Source organism: Salvelinus sp. IW2-2015, linkage group LG4q.1:29 (assembly GCF_002910315.2).
Source record: "Salvelinus sp. IW2-2015 linkage group LG4q.1:29, ASM291031v2, whole genome shotgun sequence".
Classification (NCBI taxonomy): domain Eukaryota; kingdom Metazoa; phylum Chordata; class Actinopteri; order Salmoniformes; family Salmonidae; genus Salvelinus; species Salvelinus sp. IW2-2015.
In genome coordinates, this window is record NC_036842.1 from 58745801 (window position 1) to 58772327 (window position 26527).

The 26527-nt window shown below is 44.4% G+C and overlaps 1 protein-coding gene across 4 annotated transcripts; it reads left to right on the forward strand.

Annotated features, from left to right (window-relative positions):
* Window positions 1-802: 802 nt before the first annotated feature.
* mov10l1 (Mov10 like RNA helicase 1) lies at window positions 803-25691 on the forward strand. Of its 4 annotated transcripts, XM_023985180.2 has the most exons (25): window positions 803-950; window positions 1279-1406; window positions 3771-3958; window positions 5576-5738; window positions 5890-6002; window positions 6417-6604; window positions 10089-10232; window positions 18936-19340; window positions 19480-19674; window positions 19971-20085; window positions 20275-20452; window positions 20602-20672; window positions 20777-20868; window positions 21376-21434; window positions 21585-21737; window positions 21932-22113; window positions 22569-22715; window positions 22812-22933; window positions 23042-23141; window positions 23312-23458; window positions 23773-23946; window positions 24332-24481; window positions 24711-24818; window positions 25059-25291; window positions 25411-25691. In XM_023985180.2, exons 2-25 carry the CDS (start codon window positions 1313-1315, stop codon window positions 25433-25435), a joined length of 3546 nt encoding a protein of 1181 aa, XP_023840948.1. In that variant the 5' UTR covers window positions 803-950; window positions 1279-1312; the 3' UTR covers window positions 25436-25691. The 4 variants fall into 4 exon arrangements, with proteins under 4 accessions (XP_023840948.1, XP_023840949.1, XP_023840950.1 ...); XM_023985181.2 differs by lacking the exon at window positions 1279-1406 and having other exon boundaries at window positions 804-950; XM_023985182.1 differs by lacking the exons at window positions 803-950; window positions 1279-1406; window positions 3771-3958; ... (1 more) ...; window positions 5890-6002; window positions 6417-6604 and adding an exon at window positions 9456-9488.
* The last annotated feature ends 836 nt before the right edge of the window (window positions 25692-26527 follow it).

The following is a 26527-nucleotide window of genomic DNA, read 5'->3' on the forward strand; positions in this document are numbered from 1 at the left end:
GAGTTGCCTTTTATTGTCCCCAGCACAAGGTGCACCTGTGTAATGACCATGCTGTTAAATCAGCTTCATGATATGCCACACTTGTCAGGTGGATGGATTATCTTGGCAAAGGACAAGAGAAATAAGCTTTTTGTGCATGTGGAACATTTCTGGGATCTTTTAGCTCAGCTCATGAAACATGGGACTAAGACTTTACATGTTGAGTTTATATTTTTGTTCAGTGTCAATGTTACATGAAATGTAAATATGAAATATCAAAACAGAATGGAAACCGATTTGTTAATATGTATTGGCAATAAATTAATGGTGAGGCATGGAATAAATAAAAATGTATATTTTGTCACGCTGGATGTTTGAAATATGAGTAGGTTATTAATGCTTCTTCAGTAGTGGAATACAGTTAATTAGCACTTGAATGTTGCAAATAAATTGTGATGTATGATTGTTAATAAAATAGTTCATAGACCAATTTCTGATACTGTGCACATGTGTATGCAAATACATTGAAATTATGTTGTTTTCAATTTATAATTTCAACCAAAACCGAACGTCTATTGGACGTCTGGCACATTCGTCTTTTCAACGACATGTTGCTAGGTGGGATAGTTCTCTATATTATGCGGGGAATACTTTGGAACAGATTTCCAAAATGGAAATCACTTGGAGCTGATATCATGGTGTTAAGAGTTTTTTTTTTACTGTATGCCCCCCACCCCAAAAAATGTTTTGCTCAGAAAACTTGGGGGGGAATCGAATCAACCGCGGGACGCCAGATAGGGACAGACCTGTTGTTTCAATGCTCTCTCTTACGGTCGGGTTGACGACACTATTTTAAGAAAGGTGTCCATGTGCGCGCACGCAATTGCATCTTTTTAGTCGCGCGCTGTCTATCATAATGTGAGAAAGCAGCACGTGAACACATTTACGAAGAGCAATTTGCTGCAACAGAGGTATGTTGCCTTGTACAATAATTTCTCAGGAATAAAGCTATATTTTATTAGTTAGGTTATGCACCGTGTTGTATTTTCATCACGTTTACATAGCTACAAACCTACAATAAAGACGAGTTTTGGAAGCATAATGTCAGTCAACTAGCTACAGTTCGCATAGCTGGCAACATTAGCGTGCTAATAAATTAGATGCAACGGCAATTGTATTAGCTATCAAGTGCACTGTATGACAGATAAAGCAATCACGTGCAAGAGTGGCCACACTTATGTAAAGTGTGATAAACCACCAGTCACATTGTTTTGTTTTCCCCTCTGCCCTCATTAACAGTAGCACCACTTTCAGCATCTAGCTACTTGCAGACATGGTAACAGCAGTGCAGTGTGTGATAGCCAAGTTGTTGGCCCCACTATGGAGAAAGGTAGAGGAGGATGAAGTGGATGGGTTATTTGGCGCAGGTAAGTCTACAAATGAGCTCACCAAGCAGCCTGACAGCTTCTCAATGCACCTGTCCTGTTTCAGTCGACAGCAAATGAGTGCTATAAATCCCAGAATGAGAGCGATCCAACACTGCCAGTGGCTACAACCCACCTGTTCTCAAAGGAATTTTAAGTACTTTTCTGTGTCAAACCTCTGATTTAGTCAAAACCCTTGACAGTTACAGTAACAAGAAAAAGTATGTGAACCCTTTGGAAATACCTGGATTTGTGTGTAAATTGGTCATAAAAAATGTAATATCTTCATCTAGGTCACAACAATACACAAACACTGTCTGCTTAAACGAATAACACAAACAATTATATGTTTGTCTTTATTGAACACACCGTGTAAACATTTCCAGTGCAGAGTGGGAAAAGTATGTGAACCCTTGGATTTTATAACTGGTTGACCCTCCTTTGGCAGCAATAACCTCAACCAAACATTTTCTGTAGTTGCGGATCAGACCTGCACAACGGTCAGGAGGAATTTGGGACCATTCCTCTTTACAAAACTGTTTCAGTTCAGCAATATTCTTGGGATGTCTGGTGGGAACCGCTCTCTTGAGGTCATGCCATAGCATCTCAGTCGGGTTGAGGTCAGGTCTCTGACTGGGCCACTCCAGAAGGAGTATTTTCTTCTGTTGAAGCCATTCTGTTGTTGATTTATTTCTGTGTTTTGGGTCGTTGTCCTGTTGCATCACCCAACTTCTGTTGAGTTTCAATTGGCGGACAGATAGCCTTACATTCTCCTGCAAAATGTCTTGATAAACTTGAATTCATTTTTCCGTCGATGATAGCAAGCTGTCCAGGCCCTGAGGCAGCAAAGCAGCCCCAAACCATGATGCTCCCTCCACCATACTTTACAGTTGGGATGAAGTTTTGATGTTGTGTTGTGCCATTTTTTCTCCATACATAGTGTTTTGTGTTCCTTCCAAACAACTCAACTGTAGTTTAATCTGTCCACAGAATATTTTGGCAGTAGCGCTGTGGAAAATCCAGGTGCACTTTTGCGAACTTCAGACATGCAGCAAAGTGTTTTTGGACAGCAGTGGCTTCTTCTGTGGTGTCCTCCCATGAACACCATTCTTGTTTAGTGTTTTACGTATCGTAGACTCGTCAACAGAGATGTTAGGATGTTCCAGAGATTTCTGTAAGTCTTCAGCTAACACTCTAGGATTCTTCTTAACCTCATTGAGCATTCTGCACTGTGCTCTTTGCAGGATGGCCAGAGAGTAGCGACAGTGCTGAACTTTCTCCATTTGTATACAATTTGTCTTATCGTGGACTGATAAACATCAAGGCTTTTAGAGATACTTTTGTAACCCTTTCCAGCTGTTTGCAAGACAATTCTTACTCTTAGGTCTTCTGAGATCTCTTTTGTTCGAGGCATGGTTCACATCAGGTAATGCTTCTTGTGAATAGCAAACTCAAATTTTGTGAGTTTTTTTTATAGGGCTAGGCAGCTCTAACCAACATCTCCAATCTCGTCTCATTGATTGGACTCCAGTTTAGCTGACTCCTGACTCCAATTAGCTTTTGGAGAACTCATTAGCCTAGGACAGGGGTGGGCAAACTTTGTCTCGAGGGCCACATCGGGATTTTGAAAGTCAATGGAGGGCTGCATTTTTTTGAGGGACCAATTGTTTGTTAAAATCAATTTGCGGGGGCCTCCCGAGTGGCGCAGTGGTCTGAGGCACTGCATCGCGTCACTACAGACCTAGGCTTGATCCCAGTCTGTGTCACAGCTGGCTGTGACTGGGAGACCCATGAGGCTGTGCACAATTGGCCCAGCGTCGTGAGGGTTTGGCAGGCAGAGATTTCCTTGTCCCATCGCGCTCTAACGGTGACACCAGGTGTATAGGCTTCCAGGTTAAGCGGGCATTGTGTCAAGAAGCAGTGCGTCTTGGCTGGTTCGTGTTTTGGAGGAAGCATGGCTCTCGACCTTCGCCTCTCCTGAGTCCGTACGGGAGTTGCAGGGATGGGACAAGACTGTAACAACCAATTTGGATACCACGACATTGGGGAGAAAAAAGGGGTAAAAAACAGTCTCGTGGGCCGGATTGAAGGGCCGTACTGTGCCCCCAAGGGGCCTATACTTTTTCCAACCTACACTGTGAATGTTTAAATGACGTATTCAATATAGACAAGAAAAATACAATAATTTGTCTGTTATTAGTTTAAGCACACTGTTAGTCTATTGTTTTGACTTAGATGAAGATCAGATCAAATTTGATGACCAATTTTTGCAGAAATCCAGGTAATTCCAAAGTGTTCACATACTTTTTCTTGCCACCAAGTTTTTCAATGCACTGATCAATGACCAGTCATAATCTTTTGTGTCAGCGATGGAGGAGGTCCGCAACCTGCGCTGCGGCGTGGTGACCCTACTGTGTCAGGACTACGGCATGATCGACGACGATGTCTACTTCACCACAGGAGAGGTGCTGGGTGGCGTGCCGCTCAGGGTCGGGGATGCAGTCAACGGCCTTGCAGTACGAGACAGTGCCCAAGGAGGGTGGAAAGCACTGAGGGTAAGACACTTTGACCAAGACCTCACTTTAACCAGTATGTTTTTGTTATCTACGAAGATGAGACCTGGCCTTTATTACAATTGCCAGGTGAAATGACTAGAGCCCGACTGATATGAGATTTTTGGTCCGATTTTAGAGTGGAAATATACAATATCTGCAGATATTTTTTATTATAGTTTTAATAATAAAATAAAAACGTCTGTATGGATTGTGCTTAAAACAGCCCAACAAAGATACTCAGAAAGCTGATTTCTTAAATTTGAGGAAAGAACATTAATGTGAATGGCGTCAAGTACACTCACAGGTAGTTAGCTGGCTAACTAGCCAGCACTCGTCATGGAAACGGGGTTGGCGAAAAGGGAATTTGCACCAGTCCCTGACAAGTGACAAAACATGCATCCAAGCGTCGCTATGAAGCACTACTTTGTAACCTTCTATGTTAGTGTCTCTGAAAACATTTGAATGACAGAGCTTGAGGAATACCCTTGGCAAAGAGCAAATATAACACTCCAGATTTCGTGGGATTCACTCGTGGGCTGCAACGATAATGTTACCACAGAGTAGAACATTCTGCTTGCTTTACATTTGGGCATAGCATCCATTGTTTGTCAAAACACCCTACCATGACACTTTACATAACAGTACATGGCCAGTGTGTATTTTTTGCACTTTATTGAGCTGGCAAGCTTCTACCTACTCAGCACTCACTGTAGAAGCAGTAACTTCACTCTCCTCTCTGACTGGTGTAGTTGCGTTGGAGAATAGTGTTGAGTCTTGCTGTAGCACGCCAAGGCAAGATAGGCTTATAGCCATGTAAAGAGCGCCCTCTCCAGGACAAATAATGAGATACAAAAAAAAGTCAGTCTATGATGGGGGAGGGGGATTTTGGTGCGTTTTCTCTGCATCTTGTATCGGTCCTTTTCGGTGGATTAAATATATCTGATACAAATACATCTGTAAAAGGCTAATATCAGCCGATTAATATCGGTCAACCGATAATTAGGTTGGGCTCTAGAAATGACTATAGGTTTCAACAATGTATTTTTTTACAATATGTTATTTTTTATTCAAAGAGTCAATCATGGACACTTACTGACAGTTGTGGCTGCTTCACGTGATGTATTGTTGTCTCCATCTTCTTGCCCTTTGTGCTGTTGTCTGTGCCCAATAATGTTTCTCTCATGTTTTGTGCTGCTGACATGTTGTTTTGCTACCATGTTGTTGTCATGTTGTGTTGCTACCATGCTGTGTTGTTGTCTTAGGTCTCTCTTTATCTAGTGTTGTGTTGTCTCTTTTGTCGTGATGTGTGTTTTGTCCTATTTTTTTATTTTTAATCCCAGCCCCCGTCTCCGCATGAGGCCTTTTTCCTTCTGGTAGGCCGTCACTGTAAATAAGAATTTGTTCTTAACTGACTTGCCTGGTTAAATAAAGGTGATTTATTTTTTATTTTTCTAAAATTGGAGGCACTTTTCAAATCATTGGTTGTGAAGGAATGGAGAAAGGAGCATATTGAAGAGTATTGGGACACATCCCCCTTGTTTGTCTTGTATGTTACAACCATAGAGATGCATACATACTATGTTCTGTGCTTACAACTGTGGCCATTCCGTTCCTCAGGTGGAGAAGAACGCTGATGCCTGGGAGGAAGGAGGGGGAGGAGCCTCCCTGGAGGCAGACAGGAACCAGCTCCGTCCTCTGATTGGTACTGTGACGTCATGTGACCGGGACGGTGGCTTCATCAATCAGACCACTTTTTTTCCACGACAAGCTCTTTGTGATGGTACTGTCAACGATCAAAATAGATTTACTTCTATTTATGTTCTACTATTCTATTTCTATGCTGCCAAGCTGTCCCAGATGCTATACCCGTTTAGGCTTTAATTTCCTGTTCTATGCTTCCTTTTTTTCAATTCCTTGCTCCTGTCTATCAGGTTTTGAACCCATGAAAGGGGACTGGGTCCAGGCCCAGTACTTCATTAGTCCCACCCAGTGGAGCAGCCAGGCCCGGTCTGTGTCCCCCTTACGCTACCGCCGCATGGACCAGGTCAGTCCCTCCTCTAGAACCCCATTCATTCCTTGCAAATGGCATTTCAACTTTACCTCACTGAAAACATGGCAACATACAGTACCTACGTGTTTCCTGCCCATGGACTTTGATCTGTAGTCCAATTATCACAGTCAAGTCCACATTAATGTGATGATACAAACTTTTAGTCTCACCCACTTCTGATTTGGAAAGGCACACACCTGTCTATATAAGGTCCCACAGTTGGCAGTGCATGTCAGAGAAAAAAACAAGCCATAAGGTCGAAGGAATTGTCCGTGGAGCTCCGAGACAGGATTGTGTCGAGGCACAGATCTGGGGAAGGGTACTAAAAACATTTCTGCAGCATTGAAGGTCTAGTCTCACCCCCTTCTCTGCACACACACACACGCACACTCCCCCCACCCTACCCAGGTGCGTGTGTCCAGTGTGTTTGGCAGCAGCGGCGTGGTGGAGGACAGTGTGTTCTTCAGCCTGGACAACCTGCTACTCCCGGCCGGGTACCGTCCCTCCCCTGGGGACATGGTCAGCCTAGTGGTGGTGGAGAGCAGCCAGTCCTTCTACTGCTGGAGGGCTCTGTGCATGGCTACCAGCGAACACAGGTAAATAACCACCAAACAGTTCTGCTGGAGGCTCTGTGCATGGCTCCAGCGAACACAGGTAAATAAACCACAACAGTTCTGCTGGAGGGCTCTGTGCATGGCTCCCAGCGAACACAGGTAAATAACCAAAACAGTTTCTGGAGGCTCTGTGCATGGCTCCCAGCGAACACAGGTAAAATACCACAAACAGTTCTGCTGGGGGCTCTGTGCATGGCTCCCAGCGAACACAGGTAAATAACCACAAACAGTCTGCTGGAGGGCTCTGTGCATGGCTCCAGCGAACACAGGTAAATAACCACAAACAGTTCTGCTGGAGGGCTCTGTGCATGGCTCCCAGCGAACACAGGTAAATAACCACAAACAGTTCTGCTGGGGGCTCTGTGCATGGCTCCCAGCGAACACAGGTAAATAACCACAAAACAGTTCTGCTGGAGGGCTCTGTGCATGGCTACCAGCGAACACAGGTAATAACCACAAACAGTTCTGCTGAGGGTCTGTGCATGGCTCCAGCGAACACAGGTAAATAACCACAAACAGTTCTGCTGGAGGCTCTGTGCATCATGGCTCCCAGCGAACACAGGTAAATAACCACAAACAGTTCTGCTGGAGGGCTCTGTGCTCATGGCTCCCAGCGAACACAGGTAAATAACCACAACAGTTTGCTGGAGGCTCTGTGCATGGCTCCCAGCGAACACAGGTAAATAACCACAAACAGTTCTGCTGGAGGGCTCTGTGCATGGCTCCCAGCGAACACAGGTAAATAACACCAAACAGTTCTGCTGGAGGGCTCTGTGCATCATGGCTCCAGCGAACACAGGTAAATAACCACAAACAGTTCTGCTGGAGGGCTCTGTGCATCATGGCTCCCAGCGAACACAGGTAAATAACCACAAAACAGTTCTGCTGGAGGGCTCTGTGCATGGCTCCCAGCGAACACAGGTAAATAACCACAAAAGCATTCTGCGGAGGCTCTGTGCATGGCTCCAGCGAACACAGGTAAATAACCACAAACAGTTCTGCTGGAGGCTCTGTGCATGGCTCCCAGCGAACACAGGTAAATAACCACAAACAGTTCTGCTGAGGCTCTGTGCTCATGGCTCCCAGCGAACACAGGTAAATAACCACAAACAGTTCTGCTGGAGGGCTCTGTGCATCAGGCTCCCAGCGAACACAGGTAAAAAACCACAAACAGTTCTGCTGGAGGGCTCTGTGCATGGCTCCCAGCGAACACAGGTAAATAACCACAAACAGTTCTGCTGGAGGGCTCTGTGCATCATGGCTCCCAGCGAACACAGGTAAATAACCACAAACAGTTCTGTCTGGAGGGCTCTGTGCTCATGGCTCCCAGCGAACACAGGTAAATAACCACAAACAGTTCTGCTGAGAGGCTCTGTGCATGGCTCCCAGCGAACACAGGTAAATAACCACAAACAGTTCTGCTGGAGGGCTCTGTGCATGGCTCCAGCGAACACAGGTAAATAACCACAAACAGTTCTGCTGGAGGGCTCTGTGCATGGCTCCCAGCGAACACAGGTAAATAACCACAAACAGTTCTGCTGGAGGGCTCTGTGCATGGCTACCAGCGAACACAGGTAAATAACCACAAACAGTTCTGCTGGAGGGCTCTGTGCATGGCTACCAGCGAACACAGGTAAATAACCACAAACAGTTCTGCTGGAGGCTCGTGCATGGCTTCCAGCGAACACAGGTAAATAACCACAAACAGTTCTGCTGGAGGCTCTTGGCATGGCTCCCAGCGAACACAGGTAAATAACCACAAACAGTTCTGCTGGAGGGCTCTGTGCATGGCTCCCAGCGAACACAGGTAAATAACCACAAACAGTTCTGCTGGAGGCTCGTGCATGCTCCAGCGAACACAGGTAAATAACCACAAACAGTTCTGCTGGAGGCTCTTGTGCATGGCTCCAGCGAACACAGGTAAATAACCAACAAACAGTTCTGCTGGAGGGCTCTGTGCAAGGCTACCAGCGAACACAGTAAATAACCACAAACAGTCCTGCTGGAGGCTCTGGCATCATGGCTCCCAGCGAACACAGGTAAATAACACAAAACAGTTCTGCTGGAGGGCTCTGTGCATGTCTCCAGCGAACACAGGTAAATAACCACAAACAGTTCTGCTGGAGGGCTCTGTTGCATGGCTCCAGCACGAACACAGGTAAATAACCACAAACAGTTTCTCGGAGGGCTCTGTGCATGGCTACCAGCGAACACAGGTAAATAACCACAAAACAGTTCTGCTGGAGGGCTCTGTGCATGGCTTACCAGCGAACACAGGTAAATAACCACAAACAGTTCTGCTGGAGGCTCTGTGCATGGCTCCAGCGAACACAGGTAAATAACCACAAACATTTCGCTGGAGGGCTCTGTGCATGGCTCCCAGCGAACACAGGTAAATAACCACAAACAGTTCTGCTGGAGGGCTCTGTGCATGGCTCCCAGCGAACACAGGTAAATAACCACAAACAGTTCTGCTGGAGGGCTCTGTGCATGGCTCCCAGCGAACACAGGTAAATAACCACAAACAGTTCTGCTGGAGGGCTCTGTGCATGGCTCCAGCGAACACAGGTAAATAACCACAAACAGTTCTGCTGGAGGGCTCTGTGCAAGGCTACCAGCGAACACAGGTAAATAACCACAAACAGTTCCTGCTGGGAGGCTCTGTGCATCATGGCTCCCAGCCAACACAGGTAAATAACCACAAACAGTTCTGCTGGAGGCTCTGTGCATGGCTACCAGCGAACACAGGTAAATAACCACAAACAGTTCTGCTGGAAGGCTCTGTGCATGGCTCCCAGCGAACACAGGTAAATAACCACAAACAGTTCTGCTGGAGGGCTCTGTGCATGGCTACCAGCGAACACAGGTAAATAACCACAAACATTCTGCTGGAGGGCTCTGTGATGGCTACCAGCGAACACAGGTAAATAAACCACAAACAGTTCTGCTAGGGCTCTGTGCATGGCTCCCAGCGAACACAGGTAAATAACCACAAACAGTTCTGCTGGAGGGCTCTGTGCATGGCTCCCAGCGAAACACAGGTAAATAACCACAAACAGTTCTGCTGGAGCTCTGTGCATGGCTCCCAGCGACACACAGGTAAATAACCACAAACAGTTCTTGCTGGAGGGGCTCTGTGCTCAAGGCTACCACGAACACAAGTAAATAACCACAAACAGTCCGCCTGGGAGGGCTCTGTGCATTCTGCTCCCAGCGAACACAAGTAGCTACAAAAATAGACCCTAGACAATGATCAGTGAATTAATACATTTTCCACTGCTACCCACACACCCTTGTATCAATTAAATGACCTATGATGGTCTCATGGCATTATCAGGAATTCCACCATGTATTTTGTGTTGGGTGAAATCTCAGGAAGAATTCACATGGTATTAAAGGCTGATAATGAATTAGGACTCGGGCCTCTGACCTACACCATTACTCTCTGGTCTTTTTCCTCAAACAGTATGAATACTGTCAATAACAGGTCCATCCCAGAGGCGGAGATCAATAGTCTCCTGGAGGACAAGGGGGGCCTGGTGGTTGGCGACAAGACACACTTTGGGGTTCTGCTGCTGGGAGAGAGCCGGGAGCTGGTTGTCTGGATACAGTGAGTCAGCCATGGAGTGTCTACTTGTCTTAAATGACAGAGAACTACACTGTAAATCTGTAAATACCCTGATGAAGGCTTTTGTTGAAATGTGTTAATTTTACAGTGCGTTCAGAAGGTACTCAGATCCCTTCCTTTTTTCCCACATTTTGTTACATTACAGCCTTATTATAAAAATCATTAAATATATTTTTTTTAACTTATCAGTCTACACACAATACCCAATAATGACAAAGCGAAAACAGGTTTAGAAATTTTTGCTAATTTATTCAAACAAAAAAATCAGAAAGGCCTTATTTACATAATTATTCAGACCCTCTGCTATGAGACTCGAAATTGAGCTCAGGTGCATCCTGTTTCCATTGATCATCCTTGAGGTGTTTCTACAACTTAATTGGAGTCCACGTGTGGTAAATTCAATTGATTGGACATGATTTGGAAAGGCACACACCTATCTATATAAGGTCCCACAGTTGACAGTGCATGTCAGAGCAAAAACCAAGCCATGAGGTTGAAGAAATTGTCCGTAGAGCTCCGAGACAGAATTGTGTTGAGGCACAGATCTGGGGAAGGGTACCAAAACATGTCTGAAGCATTGAAGGTCCCCAAGAACACAGTGGCCTCCATCATTCTTAAATGGAAGAAGTTTGGAACCACTAAGACTCTTCCTAGATCTGGCCGCCCGGCCAAACTGAGCAATCGGTGGAGAAGTGCTTTGGTCAGGGATATGACCAAGAACCCGATAGTCACTCTGACAGAGCTCCAGAGTTCCTCTGGAGATGGGAGAACCATCCAGAAAGACAACCATCTCTGCAGCACTCCAACAAGTATGCCTTTATGGTACAGTGGCCAGACGGAAACCACTCCTCAGTAAAAGGCACATGGCAGGCCCGCTTGGAGTTTGCCAAAAGGCACCTAAAGGACTCTGACCATGAGAAACAAGATTCTCTGGTCTGATGAAGTGAAGATTGAACTATTTGGCCTGAATGCCAAGCGTCACGTCCGGAGGTAATCTGGCACCATCCCTACGGTGAAGCATGGTGGTGGCAGCATCATGCTGTGGAGATGTTTTTCAGCGGGCAGGGACTTGGAGACTAGTCAGGATCTAGGGAAAGATGAACGGAGCAAAGTACAGAGAGGTCCTTGATGAAAACCTGCTCAGGACCTCAGACTGGGGTGACGGTTCACCTTCCAACAGGACAATGACCCTAAGCACATAGCCAAGACAACACAGAAGTGGCTTTGGGACAAGTCTCAATGTCCTTGAGTGGCCCAGCCAGAGCCCGGATTTGAACCTGATCTAACATCTCTGGAGAGACCTGAAAATAGCTGTGCAGTGACACTCCCCATCCAACCTGACAGAGCTTGATAGGATCTGCAGAGAAGAATGGGAGAAACTCCCCAAATACAGGTGTGCCAAGCTTGTAGCATCATACCCAAGAAGACTCGAGGCTGTAATCGCTGCCAAAGGTGCTTCAAATTAGATATTTCTGTTTTATTTGTATATATTTTTTTATATATAAATATGCAAACATTTCTAAACTTGTTTTTGCTTTGTCATTATTGGGTATAGTGTGTAGATTGAGGGTGTGGTAAACCATGGGGTGTTGGGTTTGAGCACACAGATGGACACATACAAGGAGGTTCTAGTCAGAAAACATGCCTTTACTGGGCAACATAGAATAAACGTAACAACAAAATAACTTCGGGTTGGCTCGGTCCTTCTTCTGAGCCACCGCCTCGCATTCAGTTCCGTCCCCCGGGAGCTTCGTTCCCTTCTGTAGGTTCACTCCCTGCCTCCCTTTTTCTCTCCCGTGGTCTTTACGGCTGGTTGGCACTCCCCCTAATTCAGTGGTACTCATTGCGCTGTGGTTTTCCATTCATAATACATAACAATGATTCAACTCAATGTGTTGTAATGTAGGCCTGGATCACTTCATTGAATATATCTATTGTTCCCTGGACGGCAGATAGATGGCAGCATAGCGTAGCTGTTGAACAGAAAGGCCGAAATAGAATGTTTGCCTAAACAGAACGCAATTGCTCAGCTACAGCGACCGACACATCAGTTTGCTACTTGATAATTTTGCAGTCTGGCTGACATGGATCGATTTATTGTAAAAAAGAAACGTAAATCTATTGACAATGAAAACGAGGGGGAAGAGCTGGAGAACAACGTGACAGCTATGAACGGACAACCACCGGAGAATCAGGAAGATGGAGGCGGGGAAATGCAGCTAGCTAATGTGGCTCTGGTGGCTAAGAGAAGGATACGGACGATTCAAGAACACAAAGTTCCAGGAGAAATGAACAGACAAGTGGGTTTTTTTTGTACTGCATAATGGGACTAGTTCACTTTGTCTTATTTGCCAGAAGGCAGTCAATTGTTTTAAACAAGCAAATTTAGAGCGACATTTCCAGTCACACCATGCCCACTTTGACAAAACATATCCACCACAAAGCAACCTCAGAAACAACAAAATAGCACGCACAACTCAAAAGGACAGCTCAATGGACAACAACAAATGGACAGATCTAGCACTGTTGCAGAGAAAACGACAGAGGCAACATATGAGATTGCTTGTCTACTCGCGAGAAACAAGAAGGCCTTCAGACTCAGATTGTCAAATAAATATTTTTTGACCTCAGCCACAATATTGTATGCTGATTTCACAAACAAGGAAGCTATTTTAAAGCAAAATAAGGGACTCTGACTCGACCATAACAAGATGCATAAAATACATCAGCGAGGACATCGCTAAGCAACTGATTACTGACAGATCCGTGGCCCCGTGTTTTAGTATTGCGCTTGACAAAATTCAAAAGGAACTCGCACATCTGAGCAATCTTATTTGCAGGTGCATGGCAACAATTGAACAAGATGATGGAAAAAGGAAACCACACACTGCTCTTGATAGTATCACTGATATTTAATAAGCTTACGTATCGGCCTCACGGCCTTCAACAGCGCTTTTGTGAATTTTGGGAAATTTGCACCCTTAATATAACTATGCATTTCATAAATATTACATAAGTTCAATCAGGAGGAACAACAGGGATTATCCAATCGCAGTACATTTTAATGACTTAAAGCATGACATTTCTACCTTTTTTAGATTTTGTGGCATAGAGAAAGTTAAGATATCAGACAGGGGAGGTGATATTAATAATCCTCTGAGTAAAAGAGAATGTTTTGGGATTTTCACCCTCCAGACATTATTTCCTAAAGGACTTAATGATGAAATGCCTATGTATGTTATGTTGTGAATTTGAACATGAATTATGTGCCTATTTAAGATGACTCTGTTTTTCATACGATGTACCCAATGACTAATGAAAACTTGCTATGTCCTCATTGTGGTTTTACAGATGTGTTTAATACGTCTTATTTATAACACTTGTAATATTTATGAAATGCATATTGTTATATTTGGTAGCACTTATTTGTTTTTCCTTTGCCTCCAACCCCCTTCGATGTGTGGAACGGACGTGGGTGGGGCTAGGTTTACATAAGGGTGCAAATTTTAAAAAATCTACACAAAAGCTCTGACGAAGGCCGTGAGGCCGATACGTAAGCTTGTTAAATATCAGTGATACTATCAAGAGCAGTGTGCGGTTTCCTTTTTCCTTCATCAGTATTGCGTTTGACGAAAGCACTGATGTGTCATTACCCATTTATGTGTTTGGGGCCGTTTCCCTCAAAACGAATCGTTCAGAGAGGAACTTGTAGGTTTACTGCCCCTTCAGGAACAAACACGAGGAGAGCATATTCTGAAAGCCCTTGTTACATTTTTTGCTGATAATAATATTGACCGGTCAAATCTGTCATCTGTGTGCACTGAAGGAGAAGGGACTCATAGGTCTGATGAGAAAGAGAGAGGATGTTCCCGAATTTTGTTACGTTTCATTGTATCATTCATCAGGAAGCACTAGTGGCTAAACTCAGACTGTGACTTTCAGAATGTGATGCAGCAAGTCGTGCTCGTGGTGAACATTATTATTGCAAGGGCATTGAATCACCGGCAATTCCACCAGTTACTGGTGGAATACCAGACAGAATACGACAACTTGATATTTCACAATGAGGTTAGATGGCTGTCTCGTGGCAGAGTTTTTGAATGATTTCCTTTTCTCCTCCCTCAAATCTGTGAATTTGTTGCAAGCAAGGGGAGAGAGGAGTCACAGCTAGATGATCCACAATGGATATTAAAGCTGGCTATTTTTTTAAAACTGACATCACCTGCCACCTGAACACAGTGTATCTCCAGCTCCAAGGGAAAGATAAAACTCTGGGCAAAATGCTGCGTGTGGTCACAGCGTTTCAACATAAAAACACCACGCTGTTCATACCTGACAGTTTGTTCATTTCCCAAACCTCAGAGCAGTCACCACATCCAACCCTGACATACTGCCACATTTTAGCTATGATGCATTTGTGCGTGTGTTGTAGGAGTTGAATTTTGAGTTTGAGTAAAGATTCATGGATATCATGGAGTACAACATCATTGAGAACCCCTTTTCATGTGCCAGTGTCATCTCTGACCCTAGTCATCACAGCCCTCTGTCCTGACCGTGCTTTAATAGAGAATGAGATTGTGGAGCTGCAGGCAAATGACACATTGCAAGGTGAACTAAGATCAGGTGTTACCCATTTCTGGAGCCTTGTGTCACACACAGAGTATCCACTTCTGAAGCCGTGTGAGAAAGGTGACTTTTTTTTGTCAGCACTTATTCTTGTGAAGCAACATTATCAACAATGAACATTGTGGAACAAAAACAGAGAATCAGACTGACCAATGCACACCTGGATCGCCTCACAAGGATAACAACAACAGACTATACATTTAGAATGAATTCAGTCAAGGAGCAGAAGGGACATTTTTTGCTCATCCAACTACTGAGGTAGCCCTTAATATGGGTCTTATACATGTGATGTAGCCTTATACATGTGATGTAGCCTATGTGATGTGTGTATGTTTATATTTGTGATGTGCTGTACATCAAATCAATTGCATGTGCTCTGAATTTGCTCTCAATTGATAATATTGGAATAAAAAGTACAACAAATTAAAGATCTGTGCGGTCCTCTGTCTCATCTCAAAGTGGTCCCCTTACAAAAAATTGTGAATAACACTTCCCTTTAATTGTTGCCGTCGGGGTGCCCAGCACGGGTACTCCCAGCAGAGGGAGCCAACGTCGCGGCATGTACCTCCCCCTCTATCACAAACCCCCAGGGTAGACCTCCCGGGATGCCGCGAGGGGGAAAAACTATTTAATCCATTTTAGAACAAGGCTGTAATATAAAAAAATGTAGAAAAAGTAAAGGGGTCTGAATACTTTCCAAACGCACTGTAATAACATTTAAGCACAATTACCAGCACGATTGTCCTACCAAGACTCTGAATATCATTTTATTGTGAGACTTATTTAACCTTTTTATTTCATCAGGTGAGCCCTGAATTAGAAAAAAAAAAAAAAAAAAACATTAATCAGTAATAAGGTCCTCAAGCTTTCTGAGTTGACCTAGAGGCACCAGAACATTTAACATTTTGAAGATTTTACCCCAAAAACAGTGCAGAAAAAGCTAAACGCTGATTTTACCTAACTCTGTAGAGACTGAATGAATTTCCAGAGTTGGCCATCCCTGAGACCGGGTGTGGTAACTAGTATGTCTAAAGGTTAGTAATGATGTTCGATAAAGTGGGACTTTTTTCTAAAAGGGCTTTGTAAATGCAACCATAGCAATGTATCAACCTACGTGACATCAAAGAGGGCCAACCATGCAGTGATGAGTACTAAACCTAATGACCCTGCTGTTTTAATCAGCTTCTTGATATGCCACTTGATATGGCATATCTTGGCAAAGGAGAAATGGTCACTAACGGGGATGTAAACAAATTTGTGCACACAATTTGAGAGAAATAAGCTTTTGGTGCTTATGGAACATTTCTGAAATCTATTATTTCTATTATTATTATTATTTCAGCTCATGAAACTTGATACCAACACTTTACATGCAGAGTTTATATATTTGTTCAGTATAGATGCCCAGATATTTGTAAGCAGGGACACGATCAATATGGGCACCATTTTTAAAGTACATGTCCTTAAATAATCAGTTATTTGTATGCGCTCTAGAGAACAACATATACTTAGTTTTAACTGCATTCAATACTAATTTCAGGTCAATAAAGTTTTTCTGTAAAACAATGAAGGCAGGCTGTGGTTCAGATAGAGCCTGTTCAACCGTGGTGGCAATACCATACACAACAGTATTATCGGTATACAAGTGGTTACAATTTCTTTTACAGACAAGTCAATATTGCTAATGTAAACAGGGTAAAGTACAGGACTAGGGTTAGGCAATATGGCCTAAAAATCATATCTCGATTATTCTTTTCAAACTTGTGGGCAATTCAGGATATGTCTCTCAATTATAAAATAATGATTGTTCTCTAAGCGGCGTTGTACAATTAAAGGTCAAATACACTGCATATCAAATTAATTCAGGACTTGTGAAGTTATACCCAGGTTAATATAAGCCTTCCACAACCATAAGACCCACTAATAACTTTATTTTATCAAAATAGTTTAACATTTGTAGGAAAAAATGCATCTAGAACCATGCATAATGCACGTTCACTAATAATGACTAAGTTCTTGTAGCAGACATTAGGCTATCGAAAATGTAACTGCTTGTCAGAGGAAGATGTGATCTCTCAACTTTGTTGGCGTGTGAGGCAGGGGGAGGGGCTTGGTTTGTGTGTAAACCATAGAGGATAAGGCGACGCGAGAGGTTTCACTCACACTAAAATCGGTCCAAAATAAGCCTGATGTGTTTCAATGGGCTTATTTTGGATCTAAGCTTGTCGCCTGCCTTTGTGACCACTCCCATTGTTAGGGGCGGAGGCGTGCATCTCGTCATTATATATAGCTCTCTGGGGTAAATGGTGAGGTGCACACAGCACAGAAGGAGCGAAAGAGACGACCAAAAATACAAGACGAGAACAAGCGGACATAAACGCTCAAAATCGATACAGGCATTTGGAATATTGCTCAAAAACATACATTTAATTAATCCGATCATCCAGCCCTATGCAGGACCCAGAATCGACACCTTTCGTTATATCCAGAAAACCTGACTTAACAACAGGATGGGCAACTTTGATGGGGGTGGGGGCCCCAAAAAATCTGAACTCATGAGTCTGTGTACTTACATCCATACCCGCTGTCATAGCTGACCCTAGCTTTTTGGGTGCTTTAAGCAAAAATTGTCTCCCCCCACACCCACCTTGCGAGCAAAACATTTTAGCGGCCTACCTTTTGACAGCAGCGAAAAATTGAAAGTTTTAAAGTACATTTCCTGAATACTGCACATAGTGCCATGGGCGTAGAGAAAATGTTGCAGTTTTTTTATAGCAGGTTTGCTGCAATTCTACACATTTTACGATTTGGTGGAGAGAAACGTTTGCCGTGTTTAATATTCTATCTGAGTGAGAGTGACTAACAATCAATGCCCCCCCCCCGGTCGTTAATTTGACCATGATTACTATATGTTTAGATAGCTGACCGCTTAACTACTAGCTGACATGGGCTAATGGGCTAATTGACTGACTGTCAGTGACTGACATAACAAGAGAGAAACTGCTGATGCGCAACCAAATTTCGAAGTTGCACCTTGTGCAATTTTCCATCCCTGAGCTGCAGATACATACAGCCTGGTCTAGGCCAATTTGAGGAACGCCTCTGAATTAGCAGTGAGTGATCAATAGTATCGAAGGCCTTTGACAGGTCAATGAAGAGGACAGAACAATGTTGCCTGTTATCCATTCAATTAACCACTTTTATAACTAGGGATGCAATGACCTGCTCTAAAACCTAACTGATGTACATTTTGCTATGAAATGTGTTCTAAGAAAGATCTGATAATTAATCAAGGATTCTAATATTTTAGCTAGGTAAGGAAGTTTTGAAATAGGGCAATTTTAGTTATGTAGGTCACAAGGGTCACCAGCTTTGAAGGGGAGTACATGAGCCACCTTCCAAACCTTGGGGATAGCACCAGACAGTGGAGGCTGCTGACGGGAGGACGATTGTTAATAATTGCTGGAACGGAGCGAATGGCATAAAACATATGGAAACGATGTGTTTGATCTTGTTGATACCTTTCCTCCTGTGGTACCAGATATACAGTGCCTTCGGAAAGTCTTCAGACCCCTTTACTTTTTCCACATTTTGTTACGTTACAGCCTTATTCTAAAATTGATTATATATATTTTATTCTCAGCAATCTACACACAATACCACATAATGCCAAAGTGAAAACAGGTTTAGACATTTTTGCTAATTTATAAAAAATAAATAAAAAGTGAAATACCTTAAGTATTCAGAGGCCACTGTGTTCAACTTGTAGAAACATCTCAAGGATGATCGATGGAAACAGGATGCACCTGAGCTCAATTTCGATTCTCATAGCAAAGGGTCTGAATACTTTTGTAAATAAGGTATCAGTTTATTTTTAATAGATTTGCAAGCATGTCTAAAAACCTGTTTTTGTTTTGTTATTGTGGTATTGTATGTAGATTAGAGATTTTTTTTTTATTTAATCCATTTTAGAATAAGGCTGTAACGTAACAAAATCTGGAAAAAGAGAAGGTGTCTGAATACTTTCCGAATGCACTGTATTCTCTTTTCTCTTGACAGGAACCAAGGCTCTGAGACCCATAGACTGAAGTGCTGTGAGTTTGCTGGCTGGGACTCAGAGGAGCAGTTCAACCTAGGGACTGTGACAGACCCACCGGGACAGAGAAAGGGGGTAGTACAGCTTCCTGCTCTAACACAGATCCTCTATCAGGGTATTCAGGGCCTATCCAGCAAGCGCACTCCCATGGTGGGTCCCGCTCTCTACCCGCAGTCCGTGTCTGCTGGGCCTACTGCACTGCTCAATGGTGATAGGAAGGAGATGAGTGAGATAGATGGAGATGTGGTTGGAGAAAATGGTGAGGCACATCAGGACACTGTTCACAAGCCTGCCATACGGACAGATGAGCGAGACGTGGAGATTGCACCAGGGGAGAAGGTATCTGTGAAAGTGGGCTGCCGAGCCAAGTAAGTCATGCTTAGCTAGCTGCTGTCTGGTATAGTTGTCTATTTCTGGTGGTGTCACAAATTATCTGACTGAATCAATTTCATCTGAAGATTCAGGTTTTTAAAACACTGATTTATATATCCCTCCATCTTACCCTAGGAACTTGGGGCGTTGTGCTGAGCTGCTGCTCCTGCACTTCCCCTCTTTCACCATCGGGAGGCGTCTGGAGGTCACAGTAGGCAGTAAAGAGGAAAGTCTTCTCCAGCCCTATGCTCCCTACTGCCCGGCAGCCCCACTGCCCCTTCCTCAGGCTGCCCAGGTTGTCACTGTAATGGCTGCACATCCACCTCAACGGTAAACTACACCCTGATAGTGTCTCTGTGCTGTATTATGTAGTGAAGTATGTTCGGCATACCTTCGAACCACATTTCCCTATAGAATAAGGAAGATTATCTTGACTAGTTGGTGATACTGTCCACCAACGTTCTCTCTATAATCAAATGTTTTTTTCCTCTAACCTAGTTACTCTAACCATGTTGAACATGTTGAATGATGACAGTTTGGTCCACATTGTTGAATTACACCCCTCCTGTGTAGTTAGATAAAGTCGCTAGCCTATGACTTTCTATTCTTATTTTTTTATTTCACAGGCTGACTAAGCGCCACCTGCCTAACTTCCTGAGTAACTACCCGGTGCCCCAGGCTCTACGGGACTGTATGGAGGCCGACCGTGACGTTTTGGTGGCCCAGCCATGTCTAGGAGAGGTAAGGGAACCGCAAGTTAACTCAGAAGGAAGTCTTCTATAGTCAATTAAATGCTTTGTTCCCGCCAGCATACAGGAATTTGGCACCAATTTGGTTTTGATTGAAAAGTCGCTCTGGATTTTGATATGGGGGCCTTCGCGCCTCCACTGTAAAATAATGGATTAGTTAATCTCCCTCTATTTCTGACAGACTCTGTCGGCGGCCAACATGCGTCTCCGTTTCTCGTCCCTGCTGTGGCTGGAGGAGCTACAAGCTGAGAGCGAGCTCAGGGAGTTCAACATCAGTGGAGCCCTCCTCAGGAGAGGTGCCATCTATCTGCACCTAGAGGTGCTTGGCCTGGCTGAGGGCAGGCCCAGTCTCTTCATAGGTATCTGTTGAGTCTTCATTTGGCCATGTAATAATAATAGGACGTTTGATTGTCTCACACTCCAGATAGGTACAATGTAATGTGTCGTTTCACAGAGTCAGCCATACTTGAATTGAGATGTTTGACATAGTGTTTTGTCTGCTCTACAGGTGACAGAGTGGCACTGAAGAAGCCAATCAGTGGAGGCGTGGTGATGGAGTACATCGGTTACGTCACAGAGGTACTCAGAGGTTTTGATCTTCTTAGCGTTTTGCTTGCCTCTGATATTTCTCCTTGTGCTTTGTTCACACTGACCTGAACACTGTTTGTGGACCATATCCACAGATCAGTGACGAGGACGTGAGTCTGAGAGTGAACACTGAGTTTCAGCATGGCTACCTGGGAGAGCCTCTAGATGTTGAGTTCACCTTCAACAGGTACCTGCCTTGTCCTGGTTCTGGGAAGGATCCTTTCTGTGTCACTAAGTGTTGATCTCTGTTCCTTTAGCATAGATAACGTGTGACAGGTTGACAGTATATATATTTTATTATTTTTTTTTTTTTTACCTTTATTTTACTAGGCAAGTCAGTTAAGAACAAATTCTTATTTTCAATGACGGCCTAGGAACAGTGGGTTAACTGCCTGTTCAGGGGCAGAACGACAGATTTGTACCTTGTCAGCTCGGGGATTCGATCTCGCAACCTTTCGGTTACTAGTCCAACGCTCTAACCACTAGGCTACGCTGCCGCCCCTATACAGGTTGATAGTATATGAATTATGTATGATGATGTTTGCGTTGACAGTATATGGATTATGTATGATGTTTGCGTTGACAGTATATGAATTATGTATAATGATGTTTGTGTTGACAGTATATGAATTATGTATGATGATGTTTGTGTTGACAGTATATGGATTATGTATGATGATGTTTGCGTTGACAGGTTGTCCATGAGGCGATGCCACTTAGCACTGGACCAGAACAAGCACTTTGAAGAGAATGGTGATCTTGGCTTTTTTTTCTCAATCCCATTTCCAAAATGTGTTGTATTTAGTCAACTATTTCTTCTCTTGTCTCTCCCTATCCCCAACCCCTGGTAAGTTTATTTCCTGTCTGGTCCACTCCTGATTGTGTCCTCTCCTCTCTTCCCAGTGTTCTTCCCTAAAGCTGTGACGCTTCAGACCCCTTTATGGACGGGAGAGTGGGGTCCAGAGGATTTGAAAGAGGGCACCCTCACAACCGATGGGGTGAAGCTGTCAAGCGTCTCCGTTGACATGGTCTCAAAGGCCACACAAACCAAACCAGGTGATATAAGCATTGGGACTCCTTCATTCTGACAGCACAGAGATTCCCTGTATACTACAGCTGCTGAAGTGTCATAAACATGAAGGGCATTCGAACTCGTGTCCTAACTAGGACAGTTCAGTATATTTGTGAGACCGAATGAATGATCAGTGAAGGAGAGGGGAACGAGTATTGAGCCTCTTTAATTCTCTCAGATTCCAGGCTGCCATCTAAACCCATCCCTAACCCAGGCCAGTTATTCAACCAGCAGCTGAACCCGTCTCAGAGGGAGGCAGTGAAGCGTATCCTGGCAGGGGAGTGTCGGCCCACTCCGTACATCCTTTTTGGACCCCCAGGGACAGGAAAGACTATCACCCTCATAGAGTCCATACTACAGGTAGACACCCCTCAACCTGGGAAGTATCCTAGTGGTTAAGAGCGTTGGGCCAGTAACCAAAAGTTCGCTGGTTTGAATCCCTGAGCCGACTAAGTGTAAAATCTGTCGACGTGCCCTTGAGGAAGGCAATTAACCCCAATGGATATCAAATGTTATTTGTCACATGCGTCATAAACAACAGGTGTAGACAAACAGTGAAACTTACGGACCCTTCCCAACAATGCAGAGAGAAAAATAAACAACCAAACCCCGGGTTCAAATAGGATTGGTTTTCTTTCAAATGTTTTGACTGTTTGGGTCAGCCTGTCTGATGAGCAGGGTTTGCACTTGTAGTATGTTCCATCGATTCCATTGCACCTGGCCAAGCTCTATCAAGTTTCTTGTATTTGGTTATTTACAGCAGTTTCCCTCCATTTTAGTTCCCTGAATAAAATAATAGTGGCCTCCTCCCATAGGTGTATCACCGCCTGCCCAGTAGTCGTGTGCTGGTGTGCACTCCCTCCAACAGTGCTGCAGACCTCGTCTGTATCCGTCTCCATGAAAGTGGGTACCTGAACGCTGCCAGCCTGGCCCGCGTCAACGCCTCCTGTCGACAGGAAGAGGTACTGCACCCATTGCCGCAGCAGGAATTTCATCAGTCCTATTTTTTTCCGACCAGTTCGTGCCTCTGTCTTTATCGTATTTCCCTCTATCCATAGGCCATCCCGGAGGTTCTAAGGCAGTACTCTCAGGCTGGGGAGGACATTCGACACGCCTCCTTTCACAGGATTGTGGTCAGCACCTGTTCCAGCGCTGGCATGTTCTACCAGATTGGCCTGCGGTGAGGGAGGGTAATAGGGTTCAGTGTTAACCTCCCTCACTAGAGGAAACTTAACTGTCGTAAACCTGATCTAACTAAGGTCATTGTCTCTTTGCTGCGTTTCCTCAGTGTGGGTCATTTCACCCATGTGTTTCTGGATGAGGCTGGCCAAGCCACAGAGCCAGAGGCACTGATACCTCTGGGGCTTCTGTCAGAGAGAGACGGACAGGTTAGATTGAACACCGAGTACTACAACCACAGTACAACCCTTACTACAGTGGCGCAACTGTGAAGAAAGCAACCCATTGCCTGTAACTGACAGAATTCATAATTGACACTGCGTTCTGTAGCCTGATCAGGAAGTGAGTCATATTTTCTGTTGCTCTCGCCATCCTTTAGATAGTTCTGGCCGGAGACCCCCGGCAGCTGGGTCCAATTGTGAAGTCCAAGCTTGCGCAAGCGTTCGGCCTGGGGATGTCCCTGCTGGAGAGACTGATGGCCAACCCTCTGTACTCCAGAGAGAATGGCGGATACAACCCAGTGCTGGTGAGTAGACACGCACAATCCCTGTCGGTGCCATGATCACTAAATCCTGCGTAGTGAATCCACCAACTAGGAATACAAATTCTGCATATTTTTCTCCATAATGTTTTGCCCTTGCATTGTAATATAATGTATGCCATTTAGCAGACTTGTTTTATAACCTACAGTCATGTGTGCAAGCATTTTACTCATGGATATCCCCAGCAGGGTGTTGCAATCACCAAGCTCAACGTACTGAGCCAAACAGGTCTGCGTGGTAAATGGATGCTACCACTGTTGACGCATTCTCCTGGTGGCCTTTCTTCTTCCTATTCCAGGTGACCAAGCTAGTGTACAACTACCGTTCCCACGAGGCCCTCCTGGCCCTGCCTTCTAGACTGTTCTACAACGGGGAGCTGTGTGTCAGGGCCCAGAGGTTCGTAGTGGACTCCCTCTGTCACTGGAGCCGTCTGCCAACCAAGGGATTCCCCCTCATCTTCCACGGAGTCAGGGTAAGGACCCCGTCTCTTACTCCCTGTTCTCTTCAGTCAATCAATCGAATGTGTTTTTTTAAAAGCCCTTTTTACATCAGCAGTTGTAAAAGAGGGGGGGGGGGGACAGCAGGTCAGGGACAAGGTAGCATGACCTGTGTCCCATAGTCGCAGGCAGAACTTGCCCAAAATGAACTGAGGCCATGTCTTTTCTAAATAGTCTCGTCTTTACATACTCGTATCCTCCTGTCCTCTTCCAGCCTCTTTCTCAAACAATCAGTGTTTCCTCTCCTTGCTTACCACTGACATTTTTTGAACATTTTGACAAATATGGGTTTTCCTCTTTGGTTGGAGCAGAACCTAGACGTCGAACACCAATAATGCCAGTCATCATTCCCCCTCTCAGGGCACAGAGATGAGAGAGGGCAACAACCCGTCGTGGTTCAACCCTGGAGAGGCGGTACAGGTGATGCTGTACTGCTGCCAGCTGGCCAAGAAGCTCTACAATCCTGTAGCTGCTAGTGACATTGGCATCATCGCCCCCTACAGGAAACAGGTTAGTAGTGCACATTTCGGCCATCAACAGTTGATCCTATTCTGTTTTGTCAATCTGCTAGTTTTGATGTTAACCCCAGAGCCTAAGCCTCTAGAAGGCGATATCTACTAAGCTAACATTTAAAATGCCTCAAAAAATCATAAGTGACTCATTCTGTCACAGTAGTACAGTTTTCCCTTAACTCTGAAGACCGGTCTGAACCCCTGATCCATGAACCTCTCCTCTCCAGTCGGAGAAGATCCGTGTGCTGCTCCACCGGGTGGGCCTGTCTGACATCAAGGTGGGCTCTGTGGAGGAGTTCCAGGGACAGGAGTTTCTGGTTATCATCTTGTCCACGGTAACGTTCCAATCCTTCCTCTGTCCTACTCATTATTGAACTCTTTGACTAATTTCTCCCTTTACAGGGTCTTGGTTCCATTCCTTTTTAATTAAGGGAATCAATTCTGAAATTGAAAAATATTAAATAATGTGTCACTTTTGTATGAGCTGAATATCACTTTGCTGAAATTGACTGAATTGACATTGTAATTTACCCCTACCCTAAAACATCTAAATAAATGACCTCTTGTTGTTCCAGGTGAGAGCAAATGAGTCGGTGCAGGGCAACGACCTGCAAAGCATACTGGGATTCCTGTCTAACCCTAAGCGCTTTAATGTAGCCATCACGCGGCCCAAAGCCCTGCTCATCGTCGTGGGCAACCCGCACATCCTCGTCAAGGACCCATGCTTCACCGCTTTACTCCAGTACTGTTTTGAGAACGGGGCCTATCTGGGCTGTGACCCCCCAACCTGTCTCAGGGCAGCACACCAGTGTGTTTAGAGTGTATTATGCACCACATACACACCATTTAATTTGAGTAAAATCAAGACGCTTCACGGTGTGGCTTTAATTTGTCGGTAATAACACACATTCATCGCTTTCTCCTCAGAGCTGCCAATGAGAAAGAGGATTGAGTTCACCGCCCTCACCGCTGTCCAACACTCCACTACTACCTGTACTATTATGTTCAAATAGAAGTTTCTTCTTTCATTCTTTACATTACGATGACTTAGCTCTCTGCATTTGTTATTAGACACTGTCGGCTGCATATGTCTTAATCGGTGAGAAATGGAGAAATGGTTTGTAAAAGACGTATTAAGAGAATGCACTTAATTTCTTAACTGCTGTATGTTGCTGTTATCATGCCGTCCACTGGGTGGCAGTAATAAATATGACACAAACCTTTGGTGTTTTTTCTTACTGGGTTATTGTACTTTCACACCAGTGTCAATGATGCATTATTGATGATGCATTATACCTGTATGTGTGCTTAAGACTCATACAGGTATAAGGACTGGTACCAGGGACTACCTGTGAGAAACCTAGCATGAATTCGAGGGGGACTGGGACTGTTACCATGGCACCTGAATCCCACATCAAAGAGCTCATGTAGAAGGGGGTTTTAAGTGAGGCTCGTTGGCAACTCATTAAAGTTCTATTGAGTGATTGAGCCCCCCCACCCCCTTCTCTCTCCAGCTCCCCCTACTCTCACTGGGCTCCATCGGGGCTGACTGTCACTGGAGATTGACTGTCAGTTGCCACATCCAGTCTGTGTGTGGACCTGCAGACAGACAGACGCTGCCCGTCTGCCACACAGGTGTTCAGACACGCTGTCTCCTGCAGCCCAGTGTATCCCATTCCTCACATTGCTAAATAAATTCTGAGATGCTTAAAAATAGTCACTCATTAGAAAGCTTATGCTTTTCTAAATCTAATGGTTGGCATATCTGCTAGTACCCTGTGTTTTGCTCAATAATGTGACATGCTTGGATTTTTAACCTTTTTATTTAAAGCTTTTTCATCAAACTCCCTTTTTTAAGTCTGGTAGTCCAACAACCTCAGACAAATGCTTTCATTTTTTGTGTAAGTCTTATTTCTGGATAAGGATAAAATCTTGCTATGTCATGTGATTGTGCAAAACACAGGGCTCTGGCCTATGCTAAGTCAACTCTCTCCTTCACTGTCAGAAGATGCTGTGTTGACTACTTACGGGTATCTTAGTTAAG